Here is a 26809-nt window from a genome sequence, read left to right as displayed (position 1 = left end):
CCCACCAGGACAGAAAAGGCACGGGAAGTTGTCCGGGTATTGCTACAGGAAATAATCCCTCGCTTTGGGCTGCCACTCTCAATAGGCTCTGACAACGGTCCCGCCTTTGTAGCCAAAGTAATCCAGCCCCTAGCCAAGATCCTCTGTATCACTTGGAAGCTACATACTGCCTACCGCCCACAGAGCTCAGGACAAGTAGAACGCATGAATCAGACCCTCAAGTCCCACCTGAAGAAACTGTGCCAAGAGACACACCTCCATTGGGTCAAGGCCCTTCCAATAGCGCTCCTGAGGATACTCTCAGCTCCTGCCAAGAAGACGGGCCTTTCCCCTTATGAGGTCATATATGGAAGGCCACCTCCGCTTATTAGAGGCCTTCGAGGAGACCTTAAAAAAATAGGAGACCTAACCTTAAGACAACAGCTTGAGGTGTTAGAGTCTTCCCTACAGAACCTCAATCAGTGGGTACAGGAGAGGCTCTCCATTAGCTTAACAACTGAAGTTCATCCCTTTAAGCCTGGGGATTCAGTTTGGCTTAAGGAATGGAACCTCCAGCCCTTAAAACCCCTGTGGAGGGGCCCCTTTACTCTCATTTTATCTACCCCCACGGCAGTTAAGTTTGCAGGGATCACTCCATGGATACACCACAGCAGATTAAAACCTGCAGCTGCTAACTGGAACTGCACCTCTGACCCCTCCAAGCCCCTCAAGATCACTCTCTGGAGGAAGACGACCGTTACCAGGAAGCGGTATTACCGGTCCTTAGGAGGAGATCACCAGCCCCGCTTTGGTCACACCGGAAGCTGACCAATCTACGCATGGCTGCAGCTTGAGGAATTCTTCCTTACAAGATGCTTATCCCAAGGACTCTAATCCTCACCCTCACCCTTTTCTTCCCAGTTGGGAATGGTATCACTACCTCATACCCTAAATCATGCTTCCAGTCCTTTCGGCTGGAAACATCTCAGGGAGCCTTTGTCTCCTACATATACATGCCGGCCCAATGCTATCAGGGTTAGAACTCCTCAGGCCTGTACCTATGCAGACAGGTCCTACTGGTCCTGTCCCATTCCTCGACGATCAATAGCCGGCTACAATTGCCCAGGAGTTAAAAGGGCTAATCAGGTCATCTGTTGGACCCGCCAAACCCACATCGGATACTCCAATGCGGGAGGCATCCAAGATCAGGTCTGAAAGGAGGCAGTACAGGAAACGGTTAAATGGCTTATCAACCGGACCGCCACAAAACTGCCCTCCAATCGGCAGGCCCCAGGGCCCCAACTATATGGACAACTCAAGGCTAAATTGGGTAAAACCTTGAGTTTTCCACCTCTTTATTGACCTCACCGAACGCATAGCCTAGGAACTTAATGTCATGGTCTGCTGGGTATGTGGAGGAGCGCTCATGAGTAAAGACTGGCCATGGAAGGGAACTAGCCTAACTGTCCTTGACCTCCTCCAATGGAACCGCACCACAATCCGGCCTTCACAGAGTCGGCCCCTAGGAATGGGTACTCTCCTCCGAAGTAATCGGAGAAGAATGTCTCAGCCGGACAGGCATGCCCTACACCCAATGGGTGGGAGACACCCCATGCAGGAGAGTCCAAAACCTAACTGGCTCATCTCTCAGCTGGAGGCCAAAAGCCCTGACCTGGTATTGGAGCCCTATTGTCAATTCTACCTCATGTTCCCTCTTAGATACCAGCTCCTCCATTGCCAATTGCACCTTTCCTAATGGCACCGGTAACCCCTTCCATGCACTCCCGGCCCTTAGTACTATATGGGATAACTTAAACTCCACCCTGGGTACCCACTGGGCAGCACCCGATGGCTTATTCTGGATCTGCGGCAAACGAGCATACTCCCACCTCCCCTCCAACTGGACCGGGAGCTGTGCACTTGGTATAATCCAGCCTGGTTTCTTCCTCCTTCCTAGCCAAACTGGCCAAGAGCTAGGCATCTCCTTACACCAAGATTTGCAGATGAAGCCCAAAAGGTCCCTCGATATGGGGGGACATCAAACCTGGCGGGAAAATAAATGGCCTCCCCAGTGGATCATCCTATATTATAGCCCAGCTACTTGGGCTCAAGATGGGAGTTGGGGATACCGTACCCCCATTTACATGCTCAACCGTATTATCAGATTGCGGGCTGTTCTAGAAATAATAACCAATGAAACTGCAACAGCTTTAGAGTTCCTCGCTATCCAACAGACCCAGATGCGGGCTGCTATTTATCAAAACCGCCTAGCACTGGACTAGTTACTAGCTGAAGAAGGTGGCATCTGTGGCAAATTTAGTGAGTTGGATTGTTGACTACAGGTTGACGACACTGACAAAGCTGTCCCTGCTATCGCCACAAATATTAGAAAACTTGCCCATGTCCCAGTTCAAAAATGGTCAGGATGGGACCCCGAGAGCCTATTTGGAGGATGGCTCTCCACCCTCGGGGGATTTATTTTGTTTTTTTATTTTTTTTGTTTTTTATTTTTTAGCTGAGCCATCCTGCTACCTGTTGGCAGCTCAGTGGCTGCTCAGCTCGGGCTGGACTCGAACTGCTGTTGCTCAGAGCTCAAACTCTTGAGCGAGCTCTTAACCTACTGAGCCACTCGGCCAGCCCTTATTGGGGGATTTAAAGCGTTAATTGGAATCGTCTTCCTGCTCCTTGGGGCATGCCTCCTTCTACCCTGCATTCTCCCCCTTGTCATTCGCTCTACCTCTTCCCTCATAGAAACCATTGTAGAACGTAAGACTGCTGCTAAGATCCTCATGTTATGGAAGTACCAACCCCTAAGGCAGCAGCCTGTCGAAGGAGGTGATGCTCTCTAATCCACGTATGGGTTTGAGCATCAAAGGGGGGGAATGTGGCAGTGGGCCCTAGACAAAGGCTTTCCCCGACTACATGGTCACTAAGGATTCTGCACTGTAGCAGGGAGCTTCAGACAAAGACTTTCCTAGACCACATGGCCATTAAGACTTCCGCATTTAATATTTCCGAATTCCTACCTCACCTTGGAGCCAGTCAGGAACTGGCACAATGGCCACATGTCCTAATAATAAATCTTAGCTGCCAACTTGAAAACCCCAGGGTATATAGCCCCGAGTCCCACCTGGGTCAGGGCTCAGCCTCTGGATGTAAATCTGCTGAGCCGATGCCGGCATCAATAAATGTTGCTTCCCGAGCCTTGGTGTCCTGTCTCTCTGTCTGAGTTTCTCAAAACAATATTACTAAATATTGTAGTTAAGTAAATTATGGTACATAATTATGCAGCCATTAACAATAATAACTATGAAGAATATGTAGAAACATAGAAAATGTTGACATAACATTAAGTTAGTAAGTAGACAAAACATATATGTACCTTATGAATACAATTATGTAAAATATATTTCATATGGACAGAGGACAAAGGAAATACACACAGAAAAAATAGTTATTTTGTTACAATTATAAGTGTTATAATTTTTATTTTAAATTATCCTTATTATTTGTATAAATTAAGATTAAAAACCTTTGCTCATACTCCCTGCCACACACACACCAAGTACCTAGAGAACAAAGTACAAACTTGCTTAATGAAAATCCTATAATGGCCCCTCCTTACTTTAAGGCCTTACAGAACTCTAAACAGGAAATTTTAGTTAGTTTTGCCTGCCCAACTCCCATTTCCTGCCACTACCCTCCACCCACCTGCATTCCAGCGCTATCAAACCAACCACCTTCCCTGGAGTCATCTTGAGGTGCCCAAAGCATCCATCCAGCAACTATCTCCAACCTACCCCCAACTCCTCCTCCTCCCTGTATGTGTCTCCATGGAAACACTTATCAGTTGGCTGTAGTTGAGGTATCACTTAGTTTAGGAGCCTGTTCTCAGGGTACAGAAACTATCATCCCGGGGCTTGGCCACATCTTGTAGACCCTTTAAGCAATTGTTCAATGTTAAGGGAAATGGGGGTAAGACAGCCACTGTAATACTCCCTCTTTCAGGAAGCCTTTCTGATTCCCGCACCACCACCACCATTCCAGACGAAATCAAACTCTCCCTCTGCTGTGTTATCACAGCACTTTTTGTGGCCTTGAGTGACTGACTTTTTTAAAAGATTTTTATTGGGGAATCGGGGAAGGGGAACAGACAAGTTGCTGTCCTTTTGATCTTCAGTCTAGTTGTGGAGGACGTCGCTTCACTGGCCCATGTTGATATTGTGATCATTGTGCTCTTCCCGGCTGAGGCAGTCAGTCAGTCACCGGCCATTGGACAGCCGCTCATGGCCACTCACGGCAGCTCACGCTGGCTGCCGGCCACTCACAGTAGCTCACGGCAGCCCACTGCAGCCCCACTGAAGCCTATGCCATCGCTGGCCACTGACAGCAGCCCGGCTCCAGGTCGAGCTGTTGTTCACCATCTTAGCTGTAGAGGGCACAGCATCACTGGCCCATGTGGGATCCGAACCGGCAGCCCTGTTGCTCAGAGCTTGCGCTCACAAGCCAACTCTTAACCAAAGAGCCACTTGGCCGGCCCATGACTTTTTCTCTCTATAACTCAGTTTCCTTACCTGTAAAATGAGAACAATGATACTTATCTCACCAGGTTATTGTGAGGATTAAATCAGGTTATATTTACAATACCCCATGTCAAGCTCATGGTAAAGACCCAATGGAAGGAAGCCATTGTGATGATTATTTTGACACCTTAATATGAGATTTGTCTTACTGTCTTACTCGTATATTGCACCATGTACATATTGCATCTCCCCTGTTAGATTGTAAACTTCTCATGAGCAAGAAACATATGTTTACCTTTGTATGTTCTAGAGTACATTACACGCTGTCTGACCAGAGTAGGCATTCAACAAATCATTCTTCAATGTGCACAAGCACACACACAGAAGCGATACGCATACACTTAGGGGCACACATGCACCAATATGTTTTTCTGTTCCCATCTTGGCTGAACATCTGGTCTGTAGCATTTAACAGCACTGGCCACCTCCTTCTTCTAGAAGTGTAGCATTCTTCAGCTATGACGCCTGTGACCTCTCTCTTGGATTTCCACTTACCCCTCGGACAACTATTTCTCAGCCTCCTTCCTGCCCCAGCCCCTCCCCCATTTGCCCTTAAATGCCTATATCCCCATAGTGCCATCTCAGTCCTTTTCTTCTTGCTTTGGACACTGTTGAGTGACCTCATCAAAACCACAGATACATTGGAAAAGTCACAAGTCTGGGTACCACCAGCCTAGTTCTCCCTCCTGATCTCCAGACCTGTAAAACCTGAGGGGCATCCTGCCCTCCTTTCTTCACCTTCCTCCCAGGGCCAGTCACAAGCCCCATGGCTTCTTTTGCCCTCAATAATAGCTCACCTGTGTGGCTTCCATCTCTGTCCCTATTGCCATTGGGTCAGCTCAGACCCCCAAGCTCCACTTTCACCTGGACCCTCTGTTCTCTCAGCTGCTCTCTTCAGTTCAGTTTTCTGCTGGAATCTCGTCACTGTGGATTTAGGGATGCGTACATGTATAGATACATGACGAATCAACTATAGTAAAATGTTAACTGCAGAATCAAAATGGTGGGTGTATGAGTGTGTTTGTTGAAATTCTTTCAACTTCATGTGCTTCAAAATTTTCGTAAGATTTTGGGGAAAACATCCTTTAGTGATTTCTTTTGGCTTTTTGGATAAAACTCAGGCTCCTTCACTCAGGCCCTTTGTGGTTGGGCTGTGCTGCCTCCCTCTATAACTTCATCTGCTACCACTCACATATCCCCTTCCCACAAACCATGCTAAGTTACTTGGAACCACTCAGGAGACTTGTGGTATTCCATTCCTCTGTGTCCACATTCTTGCTATTCCTGAATTCCAAAACACTCTTCCCTGTGTTTCTCTCCATGGAATCCCAAACCCCTGTTCACTCTTCAAATTCATCTCAAGCGACACCTCCTCCAGTAAGCCTTTGCTAACCCCCTCAGATGGGGGCCCCTTATCTGGTTCCCACAGCCTCTCCTGTAGGTCAGCAGAGTTTACAGCACCAAGGGCCTCACCTAGGACTGGATTTGCAGATAAACTCTCAGCACTGGAAACCAGGCCTGAGGACTGGGGCTCTGAAGCTCAGATGATCTCTAATTTCTTTCCTCAGAGGACACATCCTCAGACAGTTCCCTGCGATTGAGACAAACACACTTAAGTGGCTGAGCAAGTCCTGAGGCTAGAGCTGACAGGCGACCCTGGAGCCTGCTAGAGGGGGCTGTGCCCTGCTGGGATGGGGCCCCCCCAGGAAGAGGTTCAGGCAGGGGTGGGGAAGAAGGCGGGGCCTGAGGCTGTGCAAGTCGGTGTCCCGGAGCTGGGACGGAAGTCGCACAAGTAAAATTAGTTTCAGTTTTGTTTCTCTTTCAGGCACCGGAGAACAGCAGCATCCAGGCCTCAGACCCCCACTCCTGGTCCTGGAGCCCAAGGTCAGCTCAGTCCAGGTAAGGAGAGGGACCGGGAGGGGAGCTGAAGGAAGAGCTGAACTGGAAGGAGTGGGGGGAAGGGAGAGAGCGGGAGGACGAGGAAGGGAGGGGGGAGGCGGGGAAAGAGACCCGGAAGGCAGGCGGAGAGGGGAGGCTGGGGAAGAGCGCCCGCCACCTCACCACACAGAGGCAGAGTTCTGAGACTTCCCTGGGAAAGACCCCCTCTCCATCTCTGAAATCTTCTGCCAGCCCCCACTTTCCGGAAGTTTGGGGAAAATTCCCTAAGTCCCTTCATTAAGTATTTCACTGCCACTGTGCTGGGAGCTGAGGAGATTCTCAGATGAACCTCGCACAACTCAGACGCTTCAGAGGTTTCTAGGAGAGTAGGGTGCCTCTTGCAGCAGGAAAGGCTGAAGGAGAAGGCCTCTAGAAGTTGAAGCAAAGCTATAGTGACCCCAAGGTTGAGCAGCGGGAAGGAAAGGGCAGGGCAGCTACTTTGCCTCAGCCTTCCTGTTGCCTGTTCCAGAACCCATTTCAGGAATGTCAGGGCAGGAAGTGGGACCCCCACTACGCTTGATGCTACTCCCAGGGTCTAGAAAAAGACAGGTGTATGTGCCATGGGAACTGGGCCCCTTATACTGCTCCAGCTGCCAGGAGCCAAGGCAATTGTGCCCACCTGGACCCTCTGCTGTGTCCCCCCACCCCGGCCCCAGAAGGACCCCCAGGACCTATTCACACAGGGGGTTCAGACCATGCTTGCCTCAGCCTGTCAACTGAGGGCACCAATCATTACACTATTAGCACTCTGAGGCCGGGGGCTTCTTGGTCTTGTCATTTCTTGAATCTCTTGACACATGCAAACAGCACTGACTTTTTCACATTTGCTGAATGTACGCAAAGAGGAGGGCGGCTTGCTAGCTCAAGATCAAGTGGCCAGAGGCCCCATAAGACCAGAAGAAAATTCCTGGCCACTCAGGTGAGACTTCAGACCTGGTGGGGCTTGAGGATAGGGGGAGAGACAGGAGGGCAGGCTGGAAGCACTGTGTAAGTGCCCTCTGCCCTCTGACCCTGACCTCTCACTTGCAGCATGGTGTCCCAGGCATCCTCACCGTCTCTGCTGGAGGCCCTGAGCAGCGACTTCCTGGCCTGCAAAATCTGCCTGGAGCAGCTTCGGGCGCCCAAAACCTTGCCCTGCCTGCACACCTACTGCCAGGACTGCCTGGCTCAGCTGGCTGAGGGCGGCCACCTCCGATGCCCCGAGTGCCGAGAGACTGTGCCCGTGCCACCAGCAGGCGTGGCCGCCTTCAAGACCAACTTCTTTGTGAACGGGCTCCTGGATTTGGTGAGGGCTCGGGCTGGTGGAGACCTGCGCGCAGGCAAGCCAGCCTGTGCACTGTGCCCCCTGATGGGGGGCGCCAGTGCTGGGGGGCCAGCCACAGCCCGGTGCCTGGACTGTGCCGATGACTTGTGCCAGGCCTGTGCTGACGGGCACCGCTGCACCCGGCAGACTCACACCCACCGAGTGGTGGACCTGGTGGGCTACAGGGCGGGGTGGTATGATGAGGAGGCCCGGGAGCGCCAGGCAGCCCAGTGTCCTCAGCACCCAGGCGAGGCCCTGCGCTTCCTTTGCCAGCCTTGCTCCCAGCTGCTGTGCCGAGAGTGCCGTCTGGACCCCCACCTGGACCACCCCTGCATGCCTCTGGCCGAGGCTGTGCGTGCCCGGAGGCCAGGCCTTGAGGAGCTACTGGCAGGTGTGGATAAGAACCTGGCTGAGCTAGAGGCCGCCCGGATGGTGGAAAAGGAAGCCTTGTCCCAGCTGCGGGAGCAGGCTGCCAGGGTGGGGACGCAGGTGGAGGAGGCCGCCGAGGGGGTCCTCCGGGCCCTCCTGGCCCAGAAGAAGGAGGTGCTGGGGCAGCTACGGGCCCATGTGGAGGCTGCTGAGGAGGCTGCTCGGGAAAGACTGGGGGAGCTAGAGAGCCGGGAGCAGGTGGCCAGGGCGGCGGCCGCCTTTGCCCGTCGGGTGCTCAGCTTGGGCCGTGAGGCTGAGATTCTCTCACTGGAGGGGGCGATTGCCCAGAGGCTCCGGCAGCTGCAGGATTGTCCCTGGATGCCTGGACCAGTCCCCGGCCTGCCGCCCCAGTTGGAGCTCCATCCTGGGCTCCTGGATAAGAACTGCCACCTGCTGTGGCTCTCCTTTGGGAAGCAGCAGCCCCAGAAAGACAGTGGGAAAGACGGAGCAGGAAGCCAGGGAGGTGAGGAAACCGAGAGCCTGAGAGGGGACGAAGCCAAGACAGAGAGACAAAGTGAAGTCCAGCCCCAGAGTAAAGATGGAGCCCAGACCCCAAAGGAGGACAGAGCCCAGACGCCCCAGGAAGATGGATCCCAGGCCCCAAAGGTGGAGAGAGCGCAAACCCTGAAAGAGGACAGAGCCCAGACTCCCCAAGAAGATTGGGAAGCCCAGATTCCAAGGGGCGGCAGATCCAACAAGAAGAGGAAGTTCAAAGGCAGGCTCAAGTCAATTTCCCGGGAGCCCAGCCCAGCGCCTGGGCCAAACCTGGAGGGCTCCGGCCTCCTCCCCAGGCCCATCTTTTCCTGCAGTTTCCCCACACGGATGCCCGGAGACAAGAGGTCTCCCCGGATCACTGGGCTCTGTCCCTTTGGGCCCCGGGAGATCCTGGTGGCAGATGAGCAGAACAGGGCTCTGAAGCGCTTCTCCCTCAATGGTGACTACAAGGGCACAGTGCCAGTTCCCGAGGGCTGCTCCCCATGTAGCGTGGCTGCTCTGCAGGGCGCAGTGGCCTTCTCGGCCGGTGCACGTCTCTATCTCATTAGCCCTGATGGTGAGGTACAGTGGCGCCGGGCTCTGAGCCTCTCCCAAGCCAGCCACGCTGTGGCTGCAATGCCGAGCGGGGACCGGGTGGCTGTCAGTGTGTCAGGCCACGTGGAGGTGTACAACATGGAAGGCAGCCTGGCCACCAGGTTTATCCCTGGGGGCAAGGCCAACCGGGGCCTGCGGGCACTGGTGTTTCTGACCACTAGCCCTCAGGGCAATTTTGTGGGGTCAGATTGGCAGCAGAATAGCGTGGTAGTCTGTGACGGCCTGGGTCAGGTGATTGGAGAGTATGGGGGGCCAGGCCTGCATGGCTGCCAGCCAGGCTCCGTGTCTGTGGATAAGAAGGGCTATATCTTTCTGACCCTTCGTGAGGTCAACAAGGTGGTGATCCTAGACCCGAAGGGGTCACTGCTTGGAGACTTCCTGACAGCCTATCATGGCCTAGAAAAGCCCCGGGTGACCACCATGGTGGACGGCAGATACCTGGTTGTGTCCCTCAGTAATGGGACCATCCACATCTTTCGGGTCCGCTCTCCTGACAGTTAAAGGGCTAGGACTGGAGTGGAACTGGGTGGGATTGGGGAGGGAGTAGGTTGGGAGGAGGGAGACAGGGCTGCCATGGGACACGGTGGCCAAGAGCATTTTCCCAGAGGGCAGGTGTTGGCAACCTTCCAAAGTGAAGTGCCACACTGCCAACCACTCTTTGTGTGTGCAGGGATAGGGACCGAGGGTGGTGGCATGACCATAGCTCTCAGAAGCAGAGGAGAAGATTTGGTAACATGGTGGGAGTTAACCATGCCTTTTGTTTTTGTGGTTGATTGTCCCCCCATCGCCGCCATCCCCTCTGCCACTGTCGTTATAGTTAAGTTCCTGAGATTTGTAAGCTTGTCCTGATTTGCATTCTTCAAAACAACTCCTGGTGGAGGAGCCCCGTGAGAGTCTTAGGGAGGTGGGCAGAAGTCCTCTGAACCCAGAAGGGCTCAGCGTATGTCAGGTACACGCCTTCTGGAAGATCTGAGAACCAGCTCCCCTCAGACTAGAACAGGGACATGCCAGGTTAGAAGAGGCCTGGGATTTTGAAATGGCAGTTAATGGCATCTCCACCAGCTGCAGCCAGGCAGTAGAGGCTTCTCTGATACTGGCGTCCCCCATTGCGTATGGAATGGGCATCATGGGGGACCAAGTACAGATGCTAGCTGAAGCCAAAAGGTGTTTCCCTCAGAGTCCGTGAAGAGAATGTGCTGCTCAAGCACTGAACTTGGTAGGGTCGGAGTCTCACACACAGGGTTCTGAGTGTGAAAGAAGGGGGACCCCTGGGTCTCCTCCCTGCCACCCTCAACCCATGACCTATGTAGGATGTAAAATCTCTTCTGTGTTGATATCATTACATTTCCTGGAGACCATTTTTAGTTTCCCCTTAGTTTTCCCGAAAACTTCCTTTTGAGAAATTTTGGCCTTCATTTGGCTGAACTAAGGGGTGAAGGAACTTGTCCTTCGGTAGGCCATGGCTGCTGGGGAAAACAACCTGATTCTGGAGGCCAGGTGTGGGATTGGGGAGACAAACCAGCCAGGAAACCTGAGAAGTTGGTAGTGGGGCTGAGATGGTGGAGGAGTGAAAACCAGAGGGAAGGATCTAGTCGGAGGTGGGCCACAACCGCTGGTCCTTTGCTCAGGCCATGACAGCGGTGGAACTGAGGTAGACATGTTTAGATAGAGGCTGTCGAGAGATGACCTAAGGGAATCTTAATTAGGGATCATGGAAATGGAGCGTTCATGGGAACCAGAAGGATTTCGGACAAGTCCAGATGGAAAGCACAAGGTGGGGAAAAGAAAATCCTTTTCTGGAGAGGTTATTGCTTGTTTATTGAAGTGATAGGGAAAATCATCAATGTCAAGTGGACAAGTTCAATTATGTAAAAATTTGAAAGGTATACACAGCAAAGAACAAGGCAGATCCAAAGAAAACCAGTAAGAGGAGAAAACTGAGTAAGAGCTGAGTCTCCGTATATGCAGTGACCAAGAGATCTTACTTGGTCAAAGGACGAAATAGGCTGGGCGCCCAGGAGGAAACGCACACAGGCCAGGACCAGTAAACAAAAAGATTAAAAAAAAAAAAGTCAACCACTTGCATCAAATCTGTCAAAAATACATTTTAAAAGTAAATTGTTATGTTGTGGAGAAATAGACTTCTGACATTATAAAATGATGCTTCCTGGACAGCAGTTTGGCAATACTTGATAAGGGTGAAAAAAAGAAAATGACCATAAGACTCAGTTATCTCACTTTGGGGAATACATGCTGAGAAAATAATTCTAAAGAAAAACAGCATTTGCACAGACATATTTGTGGCCACCCTATAAATTAGTCGACTAGAAACTGCTCAGCTGTGGGGGGACAGCTAAGTAGATTGTGGTCTATTAGGACAATGAGCTATGTCTTTATGGATGGCAACTATGAAAACTATTTACAAGAATATGATGTTATGCAATCATAAGCAAAAGAAAGATCATTTTGAATTATGATCACATAATGATAGCAACAAGGTGAAAGTATGTCTGAATCATTACCGAGTGGAAATGGGTTCAAAATGTGTAAATAGTGATTTGGGAGATTGGGTTCTTTTTGAGATATTTTGTGCTGTTATTCATATATGCACATTTCTACTTCAGTTATTACTGTCCATTAAGTATCATATATGCTTGAATATTTACTTAAAAAAATACACCTCTATAAACGATATACAAGAATAGCTACTGGATTTACAAATGAATGTGTCACTTAGCACAAATGAGACTGTCCTGTTAGAGGAGGGACAGGAGTTAGAGAGAGAGTGCCAGCTGGCCGGGTGTGGCAGGGAGGAGGGGCCATCAGAGCAGGGGCCTGTCTGATGACTGACTAAGGAACTCACTCTGGGAAGGTTTGCAGAGGTCAGGCGGTCCCCTCAGGTGGTGGGATAATTATGGAGTGTCCAGAAGGCAGGAAGGGGTCTTGTTGAGTTCACCAGCAAATTCAGACTAACTGGAAACCAAGCGGTGGTTCTAAGGAACCAGCTAGTATAGGTGAGTTGCATTGGTGGGGAGGGTCTGTCTTCTTTGCAGTCCTATCTGCAGAGTTAACATAGTGATGGCTCATAGTTGGTGCTCAGTAAACGTGTGTGAAATGAATTAATATCTAGAAAAGGGAGAGTACAATGGTAAGACAAGAGATTTGCCACCTTGAATGCCACGTAGTCCAAAACCTTGGCTTATAGGAAATCTCCAGTAGGGGGCACTGTGGACATAGTCCACCATATGCTTCCCAGGGTATGGCTCTGCATCTAGTCACGAGAGATGAGATTGGAGTATCCATCTTATGTGTGTGGAGGGGATTCTGGGGGATCATATACCTTCAGGTTGGAACAACAGCTCTACAGAGCTGTATGGGAACCATATGCTGAGAGCCTGGCTGGTGAAGAAATGGCTCCAGCCCATGTGGCTCACCCAGGAGGTAAAGCAGGAATAGCGACCTTCAGAAAGGAAATGTCACCTGGCTGCAAGGAGAGAATTCCACAGATCCTCCAGACATGCAGGAGCCACATGGCTTTCCAGGAAGCTGTAAGCATCCTGAGAAGCCGGGTATTGGAAGGCTGACAGAAATATGAAATTTTCCTCATTAAGGGGTAGAGGTGGAAAGGCAGAGAATACAGCAAAATATGAAATGGATGGGAAGTATAGCATTGAGCTAATTTAGAGGTAAAATCCCCAGTATCTTAACCGTGACCCGGAAATCCTAATGAACCCCACAGAAAGCACTACTCAGCACCGAGTGAAAGAGTTCTTGGTTAAACTACAGGGGAATCTTGTGAAAAATAACAGCACACGCCAACCCCTACCCCCACCCCACATCGGACTGTGACAATTAACTTGCTTAATCATTTCTTTTCCTGTTTGGAACTTTACAGGTTATGCACATACTGGCGAAAGGAGAATGCCGTTCGTTTGGGTAGGAGAAAGGGAGTTTGGGTAGGAGAAAACTTCTTTCATTTTCTTTGCACCTAAAAAACTGAACTAGGAAGCAGAGACCTGGGTTGAGTGCTGGCTCTTCCACTAAATAGCTGTGTGATCTTGGTCTAGCTCCCTAACCTCTTTGAACTTCAGTTTTTACATCAGTAAAATGGGGAGAATATCCAATCCATCATGCCCACCTCACAAGGTTGCTGTGAGGACTGGGTGAGAAGCATAGAAGTATTTTGCATACCAGAAATCTCAAATCCAAAGTATTGGTTGGGAGAAAGTTCAACTGACTCGTACTAACCTAACCTCCCGTCAGTATAAGCTTGAATGGGATGTTATGTGCACATATTGTGAGGTAAAAGCCCAAGAATGTGTGGGTAGAGCTGTTACTTGCTTCTCCTTTGGAGAAGGCTGTTTTATTTTGCATTCCAGCATTATTTGAAGAAGCCATATGCTAAGACACAACCGAGACTGTAGGAACAGAAAGGACCAATGGCCAGCTTGCTAAGACCCAATGCTATTTCTAAAAGCCAGCTGAGAATCAGGCTGTACTAATGAAGGACTGAGAACCATAGACTTTTAGAAGAAGTTCAAAATGGTGAGAGTGGCCAAATCTCTTGATAATGTAGAGAAAATATAATTTGGGAGGGAATAGCTCTTTCACTGTAGTCTTATTATTACTGTCTATAAAGCCGTGTCATATAACAAATCTACAGAGATAAAATTCCATAGGGGCAGAAGTCCAAGAGAGAAATCAGAAATCTTCCAAGGAAATTGGTGAGGTTGGTGATCTGAAATGGGTAGGGTTCGAAGGTGGGTATTAAGATCAAGGTGTTTGACCATCTCTTCTTGGCAGGTCAGCTGGGAACTAGAGCTATCCCATAAATTCAGTGGGCGACTGGACAGAGGCACAGAGTTCTGTTTCAGGGAGAATGCAGCTTTGGACTAGCTGGGGCAGAGAGCTGCCAGAGCACTCAAGATCTTCCTGCAAGAGAAAGACCACATTCCGATGTAGGCTTAGGAAGATTGGTAACTTGACCGGAGGTGGTAGACCCAGCCTACCTAACTGGTTCACGAATATAGTTTAATTTTAAAAAATAGATCTTTGCGGGACCACAGATGTCTTTGATTGGAGAAGTGGAGAGGTACAGCAGGGTCAGGCTGGACCTCTTCTGAAGCTCAGGTGAGGAATCTTTGGGACCAAATAGGGAAGAGCCTATACATAGAGGCAATCAGGAAGTAGGTTTGGGAGGTTTTAGAAAGCGGCTTAACTTGTCTCCAGAGAAAGTTTGAACTGGTTGGCTTAGCAACCAAGAGGGACAGGGTTGAAAATGGAATTGGGGCCTCAGTGTCCATGGTGTCAGCCCAGCAAATTTCTTTTAGTTGCAATGGGCTGAGAAATCTGTGTTGTAAACTCTTTCATTCCTTTGATTGTGTACTTTATATCTTCTGTTTCTTAATAAAGTCTTTCAAAAAAATTTGAAACTTTTCTCAAATGGTTCATGGGTATTGGGGACTGTCAACACATAGGTCCAGGTGGCAAAGGGAACAGGATATGGCCACCCTTGCTGTAGCTCCAAAGATGACAACATGGAATCCTTTGGGACACTGCAGGAGCAGGGTGACTGGCACAGTCACCATCTGTGGTTCCACCCTTGTCCCAGGGCACTCCCACATGCAGGACAGAGGGGCCCTCTGGGTAGAGATGTGTACCTTCCAGGCTAACCCTTAGTGGGAGCCAGCAGGTGATCTGGCCCAGCAGGACTGCACACATGCACACTCAGGTGGGGTATGACTGTGGGGGTAAGGGGCCCAGGTCAGGGTGGCTGTGCCCACCACTGGTTTCTGCTTGTTTTCTCATTGGGGGGAACCAAATGAACATCTGTGGACACCTAGCACGCTGCATCTGTGATCCCACAGTGGCCTCTGCAGGGCTGGGAGATGTCTGGGCTGCAGGAATATTCTGCCTTCTAGCCCAACCCAGCCCCTCTGATCTGTCTCCAAAGCCCCTCCAGGACTTCCTGCCCCTCCTGAGTGTCCTGAGCAGGAAGAGGAAAGACCTCAGGCCCTTATTTCTAAGGACAAGGCCCTCTGGCTCCCCATTAAGGACAGAAATCAAAGAGCAGATCAATTGAGTGCCCACCTCCCTGTGCTTTTCACTCATGACTTCGGGCACTCTCACCCACATAAATTAAGAGAATTAACATGATTTGACAGACAAGGACACTGAAGCCTGATGAGGCTTGCTCGTGGTAAGTAGATTTAGATTCTGACTCCAAAGCTGCCCTTCCAACCAACTCTAAATCCTGAGCCCCTGTCTCTGTTTCCTCATTTGTGAATGAGAGAGTTGAAAGATGGGAGATCTGAGGTTCTTTCCTGAGCTAACAGACCAGGTCCTGGTCCCTATACAGGTTTGGAATCCAGACACAGGAAGGGAAGCTCAGAGATACCCCCACATACCCCACCACTGCCTCGTGCTCACTGTCAGGGCTCCCTCAAGATGAAAAAGGAATGACAAGTGAGGAGAGAATGTTTTGAGAGGCTTGATGGGGCAGCAGGAGGTGGGGATCAGAGCCCACTGCTGCTGTGGTGACAGCCTGAATAAGAATTCCACAATTCATCATCTAATGACTCAGCCTGGCTTTGGAGTGGAGCCTCTCTGCAAACCCCAGGGAGCACATGACGCAGCAGCTGAGGGGGCCGAGCACAGGAGAGCTCCATGTGAGCAGAGACTGAGGAGAACTGCCTGTTCCCAACTCCAAACCCCAGAGGCAGAGTGTCTGCCTCTGTGGTCAGACACACACGGCCTTGCTTTCCTAGCCATGTGGCCCAGCCTCCTCCCTCAGACCTGGGTCTCTCCTTTGCAATCAAGAAGTCACAGCCCCAGAAGCATCAGAGCCACCTTCTATGCCTACAGCCTTGGGGTCTGCAGCAAGATGCCACAGCCACAGACAACATGGGCCTCTCTCCCCTTCACTGCTGTACCAGGGTCAGACCAGCCTTTAAATAAGGGCAGCAGAGGCCACACCGTGAAGGTGGGGGAACAGGGACATGTCACAGGCTGGGCACACGACTAGACAGATTGTCACAGCATCCCTCTCCGCTGCTGGGTGGGTGGGGTGGGAGGGGGATCTCAGGTTTGATTTTGCTCAAAGGCCAACCCAGAAACTATCTCTTCCCCCTCAGAAAGAACAATGCGTATCTTCTCTCCCTGAGACACCAAGTTAGGGACAGTCCATTAGCTTACCAGAAGAAAACAGTCAAAGCAAGCCGAGGTGGAACAGCCCCAGGTCCAGGGAGGGGCTGGCACCGTGGGTCAACACACAGGGCAGGGCCCACACTGCCTGCTTGTCTCCAGCAGCTCCTGTCCGCCCTGATCACTTTCTTATTTAGATTATTCACACGCAGTTATTTCCTCACCTGCAAAACCCTTCAGGACAAGAACGTCTGATTCACGTTGAGCATGCCATTATCAGGTGTTCTGTAAATATCTGTTGGTTGAGGGAACAAATGAGTGAAGCTGTGCTAAACCCTAGTCACTGTTGTTGTGTGGGAGACAGCACTGGGAGGAGTTGGCAACTCTCACTGGGCGCGGCTGAGGCAAGAGAGGTTTATCCTTTACCTTAGAAAGGAGACATAAGAGTGAAGTTACCCAAATTCTGGCAAAACAGGCAGTAATCTCACTCTGCTGTACTTTTGCTTTTTTCCACAGCACTTTAAACTTCTAACATATTATTTTATTTAATTATTTATCCTGTTTCTTCTTTGTTATTTGTCTCCTCCCCCAATATCCACCTCGGGTAGAAGGCAAGCCCCAAAAGGACAGGACTCTTGGCCTGTTTTGTGCATTGATATATCCTACGCCCTTAGAATAGTGCCTGGGATAAAGTACATACATACATACATACATACTGAATGAATGAATGAATGAGTGAGTGAATGAATGAGTGAATAGTATCTATTGAGCATTTACTCTAAGCCAGGCCCCTTTCTACCTGCTACGTACTTTACATGTATCATCTTAATTCGTGCCCTCAGCATTTCTAAGAGGCAGATATTACCATCATCCCTGGTTTTAAGGTGAGGAAGGTGAGGTTAGAAAGGTTATGTAACACGAACAAGATTGCCAGGAGCTGGGCAAATCGCTGGACAGAGGCCAGCACCAGCCATTGCTGGTCTGGGGCCAACTCTTTACCACTCCCTGGCGAGACACAGACCATGTGGCCTGGGGAAGCTACACCCCACATCATCTTTGCTGATGGATGTTTTTCTCTATCTCCCTCCCCACCAACTTCCCATATGACTCCATTACACCCCCAAAAATATCTCTGTCCCAAAGTGCAGCTTCTCAGCTAGAAAGACTTTTCTTGGAGGCCTGGGGGCAGAGAAGGGGACAGCGGAGCCTGGGCGTGGCTCTCTGCGCCCTGCAGAGCTGGGGCAGGGCTGCATCATTCCTGTAGTTCACTCGCTAATACCTTCCTCTCTGCCATCCTACAAACTGCGTGGGAGTTGCCAGGCTCAAGCTGGGGGAAGACCGAACTCCCCACATCACTTTTCTGTGGGTTTTCCGCTTCCCAGAGCTGAGTTAGACATAGAGAGGGCTCTGCCCATCCCAAGGTACAAGGGCTCCAAGACACTGTCTCCCTGTAGGCTGGCTCAGCAGGGACGGGCAGGGAGAGCTCAGCCCAGGCTCCCTAACCCCCTTCTCTGCCCCCAGGCTTCCATGGTTCTGCCAGGAAAAGTCTTTCTAACTGAGAAGAAGCTGCGTTCCAGGGCAGAGATATTTTTGAGGGATGGAATGGGGTCATGTGGGAAGTTGGCAGGAAGGGAGATAAAGAACAGTATTGACCAACAAAGATGATGTGGGCATGGCATCCCCAGAAGGCCTCATGTGCAGTGCCTTGCCAGGGAGTGGTGATGAGGTAGCCCCAGGCCAGTGACAGCTGATGTTGATATCCGTCCAGCCACTGGAGAAAAGACTGGAGACCCAAGAACATCAGGAGCAGGGAGAAGGCTGCAGAGACCTGAGGTACACACATCCATGCTTAGGACATACAGAGTCATATGACTTCATCCAAGAGCTTGGGAAGGTAGCAAGGGAGGAAGGGAAGGAAACTGGGATGTCTGAGTAACAACTGCAAGTGGGTCGTCAGGGGAGGCGGAAGTTGGCTTAGGGTTTGCCAGGGAGAATCTGTGTCCAGATGTTGAAGAATCAGCGCCACGCCTCACAGGGTTTCTGCCTGTAGCTGGGGCTGGGCGTCTGTGCTGGTGTGTGGTTGAAGGAAGGGGGAGTATCTCTGTGATCTGTAAGCGCGTGGGGGTGGGGGACATGCTATCGGGGTGTGCCCAGGCAGTGCATCATGCCAGCCTTCATCTCATGGAAGAATCAAGGCTGGAATTTCCCCGAAGCTCATTTCCTACCATTTAATCCTCAGCCAAGGACCACAGCTGCCAAGTCTGTCCCCACAGGGCAAACGCTTGGTGTGGGCGAGGAGCAGGACCCTCCGGGAGGGCCTCCATGCCCTGCCCACCTCTTCACCCAGAAACCCCTCTTCTAACATAGAAGGCATATGTGCCTTCCCTCTTGGGTCCTTCCCCCCCGCCCCCCAAGAAAGAGATTCAGGGTAAGGGGAGCTGTATTTCATCCCAGCTCCACTACTCGCTCACCGGATGACCTCTGTATAGGTTACTTAATCTCTCTGAACCTCCGTTCCTCATCTGTAAAATAGATTCAGGAAGATTCACCACACGGCTTCAGGGATGAATAAATGAGATAAAGAATGTAAACATATGGGGCAGCCCGGTTAGCTCAGTTGGTTAGAGTGCAGTGCTTATAACACCAAGGTTGCTGGTTTGATCCCCACATGGGCCACCGAGATGCGCCCTCCACAACTAGATTGAAGCAACTACTTGACTTGGAGCTGATGGGTCCTGGAAAAACACTGCTATCCAGTAAAGAAAAAAAAAAAAACGAAAGAAAGAAAAAAAAGAACGAAAGCACATTCAGCCAGTGCCTGGAATGTAGGAGAATTCAGTCAACATCTGCTCCTTCATTCCTCCCCCTGCCCCTGGAACCATGGCCTTCTGGGGACCTTCTGGGGACAAGACACCTGGGTGGGCTGCTTCCTTCCAACTCATGTACCAATCAATCAGTCCACCACGCAGAAAGTATTTATTGGGCCCTGCCTTGACGTAACCAGTGCAAACAGCCAAGTATAAAAATGTCCGGGGAAAGACATGGCCAGCTGGGGAAGGTGGCTGGTCGCGCAGGCGAGGTGGCTTCATTGTGGTGCTTCATCACAACTCAGCACCTGGTCCCCGACTACACGTGCACACCACGGACAAACCAGTCCCAGGACTGACTAGCATGAAATGGCCACACAAACAGTAGCATACTGAACCAGAATGCTGGCTTAGTCATTCACAGAGCCACAGTCCCCAGGCACGGATACAACTCACTTGGGGACCTCAGAATGCAATTATCGAGGGTGGAATCAGAACAAGGCCAGGGCTTTGGATGAGCTAATGGCTGGATGACAGCCTGAGGCATCTGTGCCACCTTGGGACACACTTGTTCTGTGGCCTGGCCTCTGCTGTTTCCAGGACGGGCACCAACTCTCCTGCACAGCACAAACTTGGGTCTCCCTGGGTCCCCCCTTTGTAGTGAGGAGGATATTTCTTCTTGTGTTAGCATTTTCCCTCAGGCAGAAGACAATGCAATTTCTTCCCTAAAATGCAATCACAATCTTATCTGCCCCTCTGGGGTTTCCCCAGATCTCCTTAATTGGATTTGGGATATTCACAGACAGTCTTCCTTGATAATTTCTACAGAGGGTTCACATCCTCTCCTAAACCCAGTTTCCTCCTAATTGAATTCTCAGAAGGCGACGTTAACTTCAAGGTATGCAGCTATCAGGCCCGAGTCCCACGCACATGGGACAGTATTAAGGGAGACAGGAAGAAAGTGTAGACCCAAACAGCTCTTAGCCGTAAATGGCGTACAACCCCATAGGGAAACAAAGTGAACACGTGTATACAATTGAAGAACAATCCAGTGCTAAGCAGTATGCCCGACTGAGAGGGTCTGAACATGAGAGGGTTCAAGTTCAAAGGAGAGACAGCTTAGGCAGGCCTGGAGGTGTCTGTGAAGGCTTTGGGGGAAAGGTGGAATCTAGGCTGCCTTGGGAGGCTCTGTGGTCAGCTGATTTACATAAGGAAAGCAGGGTAGAAGGCACATTTCAGGGGCAAGAGATGGGCAGGAAAACCAGGAATCCGATGTTATGGATGGAGCAGGGACAGATGTGGCAGGTCAAGACCCTAGTTCCTTTATGAATGCCTTCCCAGTTCACCCTTTCACCCATGAACTGCTCCTGTTGATCTTCTCACACATGAACTGGGTTTGTGGAGAAACTCAGGGAGCCAGAGGCATCTTCCTCGCTCTCCCCAAACACATATACAAACACACGCTCCTGTCCAGCAGCAGCGCTAACAGTCAGCCAGACAGGAAAGCCTGTCAGAGAGGGAGGGCAGGGAGCCTCCGACCCAGACCAGGAAGGACAGCCCTGTGCCTTCCACCTGCTGTGCTGACCATGCCCCTGACTCAGCCTGGTGTGTGTGCTAGACACAACACGACCTCTTTCCCTTACCTCCAAGCCCCTTGAGATTCTCATAAGTGATAAAAGGGAGTTCCCGAGTCAGGGGTTTTCCATCTGGGCTCAGCTGCTGCCTCCCACCTCTGCCCCCATTTCCCTGAGTAAGCTACCACCGCGGGAAAACAAGAACAAAATGGAGTTTGGCATGCTAGTTCCTAAAAGAATGAGGATTTGAGATAAAGCTGCCCTGAGTCCACTCTGGGAGTTAAGTTCAGGGGCTACTTGATACAGCCAAAGCAGAATAATTTCTGTTAGCGCTAGTCTAAAGCAGGAGCTCAGAATGAGAAGGGGGCCCCCGCATTTCCTAGACCCCAAACCACTGGCATCCTCTCTGCAGGAGCTAGACCTTGGAAATTTCCTAGACCCCAAACCACTGGCATCCTCTCTGCAGGAGCTAGACCTTGGAAATAAGACAGCTGCCCTTCTGCTGTCTGAGACTGCCCAATCCTTTGACAGAGCCGGCCAGCGCGGGGCTGAGGACTCAGGAGGGAGAGGTCTCTGCCCACAGGGGTCCCAAGCTCCTGCTGACCTGGCCACGACCCGGGCTGTCTGGGTCTGAATCTAGACCCATAGGGCGGTGAGCTGGCAGGCCAGGCTGCACCCTGGGAAAGAAGGAGTGGACCTGAGGGAGCCAGCTGTCGGTCCAGGCTGTGAATAACGGGGGCCTCATCACCACCCCAGAGCTGTAGGGGCAGGAGCACCCGGCACAGGGACTGACTAAGAGAGCAGGTCCAGGCGAGTGGGTGATGAGCAGGGAGGCTCCACCAGGCTCCCACACACAGAGCAAATCTCTGGGCCTGCTCTTTGGTGTCCTGCATTTCCAGGCCCTTCTCTCCACATGACTTCTCCCTACATGACTCTGCTTCTCCAGGTTGACACATCCTCCCCACCCTCCCCCACCATGCCCTTCTCTGCCCCATCCTAAAAGTAGGGTTCCTGGACTTTTCCCCACCCACCCACAGGCCTCAGACATCCCTTGGCTGGATGCCTGATCTCATGTGTCACTTAAGAGACATTTAGCAACCCTCCTTGGAAATCCTTATCGTGATAAACTTCTGTCTTTCTCTGGAACAGGGCCCTACGTCCCTCCAGGTCCAGAGCCATTATTTCCAGTCCAAGCACCTTTGCACGCCCCACGGGCAGAAAACGCAATGAAAGCAGCTCTCCAGGAATGCAAGTAGATGATAATTTTGATAATGACCATCATTCTTCAAGGTCTCTCACAGGCCAGCTCACACAGGGAGCCTTCTGAGCATTTCACCTGCAGCTCTTTCCAGGCATTTGAGGCATGTTCTGGCTCCTCCCACCCTGAAGGTAAAGACAGTTTCTCCAGGCCTTCTCCACCTATCTCAGACCCAAGCCCAAAGTCCAAGCTCAGGAGAACACCAGACCACAGATACGAACAGGGCACAAAAACTGCTCTATGAGCCAACAGGTCAAAGAGCAGCCAGGCATGCCTTCCTCCTCCACCCACCTCCAGAGGCTACAGCTCCCTGTCAGCAGGTGACCCAGGTTCAAGGCCTCACAGAAGACTGACCAGCCATGGCTAGTCAGGTAGACTCCTAGTGCAATGAGAGAACCCCGGCCTCCAATAGCAGCCCCAAGGCAAGCAGGTGACTGAAAGTTCACATCACTTGCTCAACTGGTCTAAGGTCCTAATCTCAGCCCTGGAGGCACTTACAGAGCTAGTAAAAATGAAACCAAACCAGTATCTCAGAATTCCGATTCAAGACTCAACCATCAGAGCTGGGCCTGGGTCTCAGGACTTTTCAAAAGCCCCTTGGGGGGACTAGTGTGCTTGGGTTGAGAACCATGGGACCAAGGCACCAAATGTCACAATTCTAAAGTAAGCATGACTCGAGAGGGTTTAAAACAGTAAATCATTAAGGCCTGAGTTGGAATCTGTTCCTTGCGTAGGAGCAGATTTGATAGGAGGAAGGGGACAAGACTTGGATCAGAAGAGTTTTGAAGGAAGGGGTCAGCGTGGGAAGGGGAACAGTGGGACACATAGTGAGAGAGGGACCTGGGCCTCTCCTGGATTGCAGGGGTGAGGGGGGCAGCACGCAGGGCAGCTGGGGGGTGCCACTGAGGCACTGAAAAACAGAGTGGAGGTTGCTTAAGAGCTGGGAAACCTGGAGCCAGCTTCTCTCGTTAGCTGAGTGACCTTGAGCAAGAGACCCAACTCTGTGTGTCGGTTTCCTCATCTGTAGAATGGGAACAGTGCCACTCCCTGTCTCTGAGCCTTATGAGGATGCTAAGACCATGCGTGTATTATCTCACAGGGCCTGGCAGACATCACCTGCTCCACACATCTTGGACATTCGTTACTGCTGCAATGTGGGGAACAGAGCTTTACCTAAAACTCTAAAGAAAAGTCAGACTCCAACACCTTAGAAACGAATAAGTTTGCAGATCAAAAACTGCCTAAATAAATTAAATTGACAGGGACAACCATAGATCCGACTGACTGGCACAAGTTTTCATATACTTGGCATCTGTTTTTCCTCCAGCCTTACCAACATGGGGGGGCTAGAAGGGATCCTAGGGATACTGCAGCCCTGTTGGGGTGTTTCTTTCTGTCCCCTCCAAATAGAGACTTCTTCTGGGCCCTGAAAGGTGATGAAACTTTCCCCTCTGGCACAAAGCACAGCGGGAGGCCCTGGCCAGGCCTCCACTCTGACCTGGTCTGACTTCCATCCTCCCTTATGGAGCTCCCTCAGGCTTCAGCTTCTGAAGATCCTGCCCTAGAACCCAGAGTTGGATGACTTGGTTCCTGGCAGCCAACTGGCCCCTTGGGGGCCGCGGCTATCCCAGCCTCAGCAGCACTAGGCTTCTTGGCCAGATGCTCCTCTGGCTCTGTCCTTAGCCTCCCTGTGGTCCTTCTGACCTTGGCAGAGGACTCTGTTTTCCCCTGCTAGGAGCTCATCTGCCTTAGAAGGCCAGAAAGGGTGCAGGGGACCATTTCTCCCAGTTTTTCCAAGGCAGGATCCAGACCCCCACCTTGCCACTGCAGCGCCCATATCTGGAAGACAGTTCACGGTGGGGTTTCCCTAGGCTAGGGTTGTTTATCTGTCCCTCTCCTTGCCCCTTTACTCCTTAGATGGTGACTCTGTCCCCTGCGCATTGTTTTCCTTCCGGTGGAATTTCTGCTCTTGAGGACTCAGTGTTCTGTGTAACTCCCCCCACTGCCGCCACTGCCATTCCTCACATCCTGGTTTCCTCCTGTCCAGACAGTACTGGCCACCGGCCAGGACCTCGATTATTCGTGGAGAGACAGGGGCCGAGGACAGCAAAGGGTGGAAGCAGGAAGTGTGAAGCTAATGTTCCTCCCTAGTCAGAGCCTTGTGACCTCTTCTGTGGGGCCTGCAGTGTGTGCAGTGGGCAACGTGAGCTCAGGGAGCCAGCCCAGGTGGACACATGAGGAGGTTCCACTTGGATGGGGACACACCCTACAACCCTGAACTCCCTAATCAATTTCTCCCTAGATTTGATGCAACTCCATCTTGGCGATAAAGAAAAGAAGAGCCCAGACAGACAAGCCAAGATTGAGTTCAATACCCAATGTGGTCACAGGGCAGGGGATGGTGGACAGGACTTCCCAACCTGTGCCAACTCCCCTGCCCATGGCACTTCCTGTGGGGTTGCAGGTGTAGAGGGGGCAGCTCATGCCTTCTCTCTCTTGTCTTAGACCCCAGCCCACATGCCAGCTCCAAGAAAAAGTCCAAGTCTCATTCCTGGAGTGTTAAATGCACCCCAGGCCAGCCTGCCTTGTCAGCCCCGGAGCTCTTTGTCGGGTCTGAACTGCCTCATATCTGCCACCTCACTTCCCTCACCCCAATAGCCCTGGCCCCCTCCCTCAGTTGCCCCTCAAGGCAGAGCTGTGATGTGAATAACAGTTACTCCTTCTGCCTGCATCAGCCTTTACTCACATAGTCCTGTTAGTGCCTGACACAGATGGGGGACACAGCAAGGGACTCAGGAGGAGGGCATGTTACATTTCTGGGTCTTGGGAACAGGGGAGGCAGCAGGAAAGGCAGCAGGCATTGCCAGCCTTGACCGTCTGTTTTAGATCTAAGTTTGAACACGACAATGATGATTTGTCAGCATCCTCAGGACCTGGTTCTCCCCTGCCTGCACCAGACATGGACCAGAGCCTCGGTGGCCTTTCTTGCCCCAGTGCAGGTCCTGCCCAGCCCCACCCGATGAATGTCTGGGACCTGAGGACCCGATCAGCTAACCTTTCTGTAGCACAGGAGCCCTACCTCTACCCTCAGGAAACCAAGGGGCTCAAGAGAGGACACACAATTTTTCAAGTCAAATGGAACTTGCAGAACACCTTCTTTCTATAGATATGTATAGTTGATCATTTCATTCATGCCATCCTTTGAAATTCTAACTCTGTTATGGACATGGCATCATTTACTCTCTTCACTTTGCAGAAGAGAAAACAGAGGCCCCGGGGGCGTAAAGAAAGTCAGCCAGAGTTTCCCGTTAATCCTCAGGTCACGTCTGCCTCTTTTTACAGTAAATCTTTTTTTTAAATTTTTTTATTTTTCTTGTAGAGTGCAGTGTCCTTGGCCCTCACATGTGGGATCCGAACTGGGGCCCTCTGGCATCCCAAGCCAGTTCCCAACCATCGCGCCACTTGGCCGGCCCTACAGTAAATCTTTTATTTAGACCGGTGGTGTCTGTCTGAGGAGACTGAGGTGCTAGGAAGTTAAAATAATTTGCTCACAACCACCCTGGTAACTGAGACAGGACTGTCTGGTCACAGGGATGACCATCAGAACATCCTGTGTCAGGGCAAACCCGTCTGGCTCAGCAGGTAGGTCTGACTGAATGCTTGGCAGGAAGGGGAGGGCAATTTTCTGTGGCGGTGGGTCTCCTTGGGCTGCCTTTCTTAATCGGGGTGGGTTCTCTGAGATCAGGAGAAGGAGGCAGCAGTAGGGACATAGGGAGCGGGGATACAGTGGCAAGGAGGATTTGGGTACTTTGAAGAAAGAAGTGGGCACAGGAAACAGGAGATGAAGAAGCAGGAGTGGGCAGAGTTGGAAAATCCTTATATGTGGCCTCCAGCCTACATGGGGGTAGTGGGTCTGCTTAGGACAATGACTACAGTGTAAATTCCTTGAAGATGGGACAGTGCCCACCCTCCACATCTCTGAAGGTCACATCAAACCCAGTCCAGAAGAGATCCAAAGAAGCTGCTCCAGGAACAGCTGTGTTAGAGGATGAGTGGAAGGCAGCTGTCCCTATGACCTCTCTCACCAGGCTAAGGTCCTCCTGTTCCCTTTCCCTCACACCTTACACCCACTCTCCCCAGCCCTTACAACTCAAAACTATGTATGGGAAGTGTTCTGGGCCCCAGTCGATCCAAGCAAACCAGCAGCCGAACTGTGTTACTGCTAGCCAAGCCAGCTGAGGCAGCTCAGGGTGACTCAGATGAAGAGACATGCAGAGGGGGCCTGCTCCCATATGGTGAGGAAGTAAGGAAGAAGGAATGGTCAGTGACTCGGGACGTCCCTGGCTCTCCAGTGGCAAATTCCATCTGAGCTGCATCACCAGACTGCTTCGTCCCTGGGACCTTCTCCCTGGGGCCTCCACCACCCACAGGTTCCCCACTGACCGGGGTCATCATCTCTCTGGGCGTCTGTCCAGCTCAGTACACTGGTTGTGTCCAGAGCCAGGATCCAGACTAGAACAAGAACATATTTCAAGGAGATGAAAGGAGGATACAGAAAGAGCAAAGACCTGTAACATGAAGCCCACAAAGAGAGCAAGACTGAGATGGGACGCTTCAGGCAAAAAGAGAACGATTGCTCCCTAGAGATGAAGACAGATGGAGAGAGAGGGGAGCATTTTTTTCCCTTCCCCTCCTGGACGCTGTGC

At 51.2% G+C, this 26809-nt stretch overlaps 1 protein-coding gene and 1 long non-coding RNA gene across 2 annotated transcripts in view; one reads left to right on the top strand and one right to left on the bottom strand.

Moving 5' to 3' along the window:
* Positions 1-26809, bottom strand: part of LOC109385047 (uncharacterized) — a 90869-nt gene that overhangs the window by 44517 nt on the left and 19543 nt on the right. The window lies entirely within an intron of this gene.
* On the top strand, positions 6327-14738 carry TRIM56 (tripartite motif containing 56). Its single transcript, XM_019646909.1, has 2 exons — positions 6327-6461; positions 7530-14738. The coding sequence occupies exon 2, from the start codon at positions 7531-7533 to the stop codon at positions 9820-9822; it is 2292 nt and encodes a 763-aa protein (XP_019502454.1). The 5' UTR covers positions 6327-6461; position 7530; the 3' UTR covers positions 9823-14738.

The sequence above is a fragment of the Hipposideros armiger genome, unplaced genomic scaffold (genome assembly GCF_001890085.2).
Source record: "Hipposideros armiger isolate ML-2016 unplaced genomic scaffold, ASM189008v1 scaffold_107, whole genome shotgun sequence".
Classification (NCBI taxonomy): Eukaryota; Metazoa; Chordata; class Mammalia; order Chiroptera; family Hipposideridae; genus Hipposideros; species Hipposideros armiger.
This window is presented reverse-complemented; position numbering and strand designations above follow the sequence as displayed.

Bases quoted from the DNA above. Each gene is read 5' to 3' on its own strand.
- TRIM56 (XM_019646909.1), top strand. From the start codon at position 7,531: ATGGTGTCCCAGGCATCCTCACCGTCTCTGCTGGAGGCCCTGAGCAGC.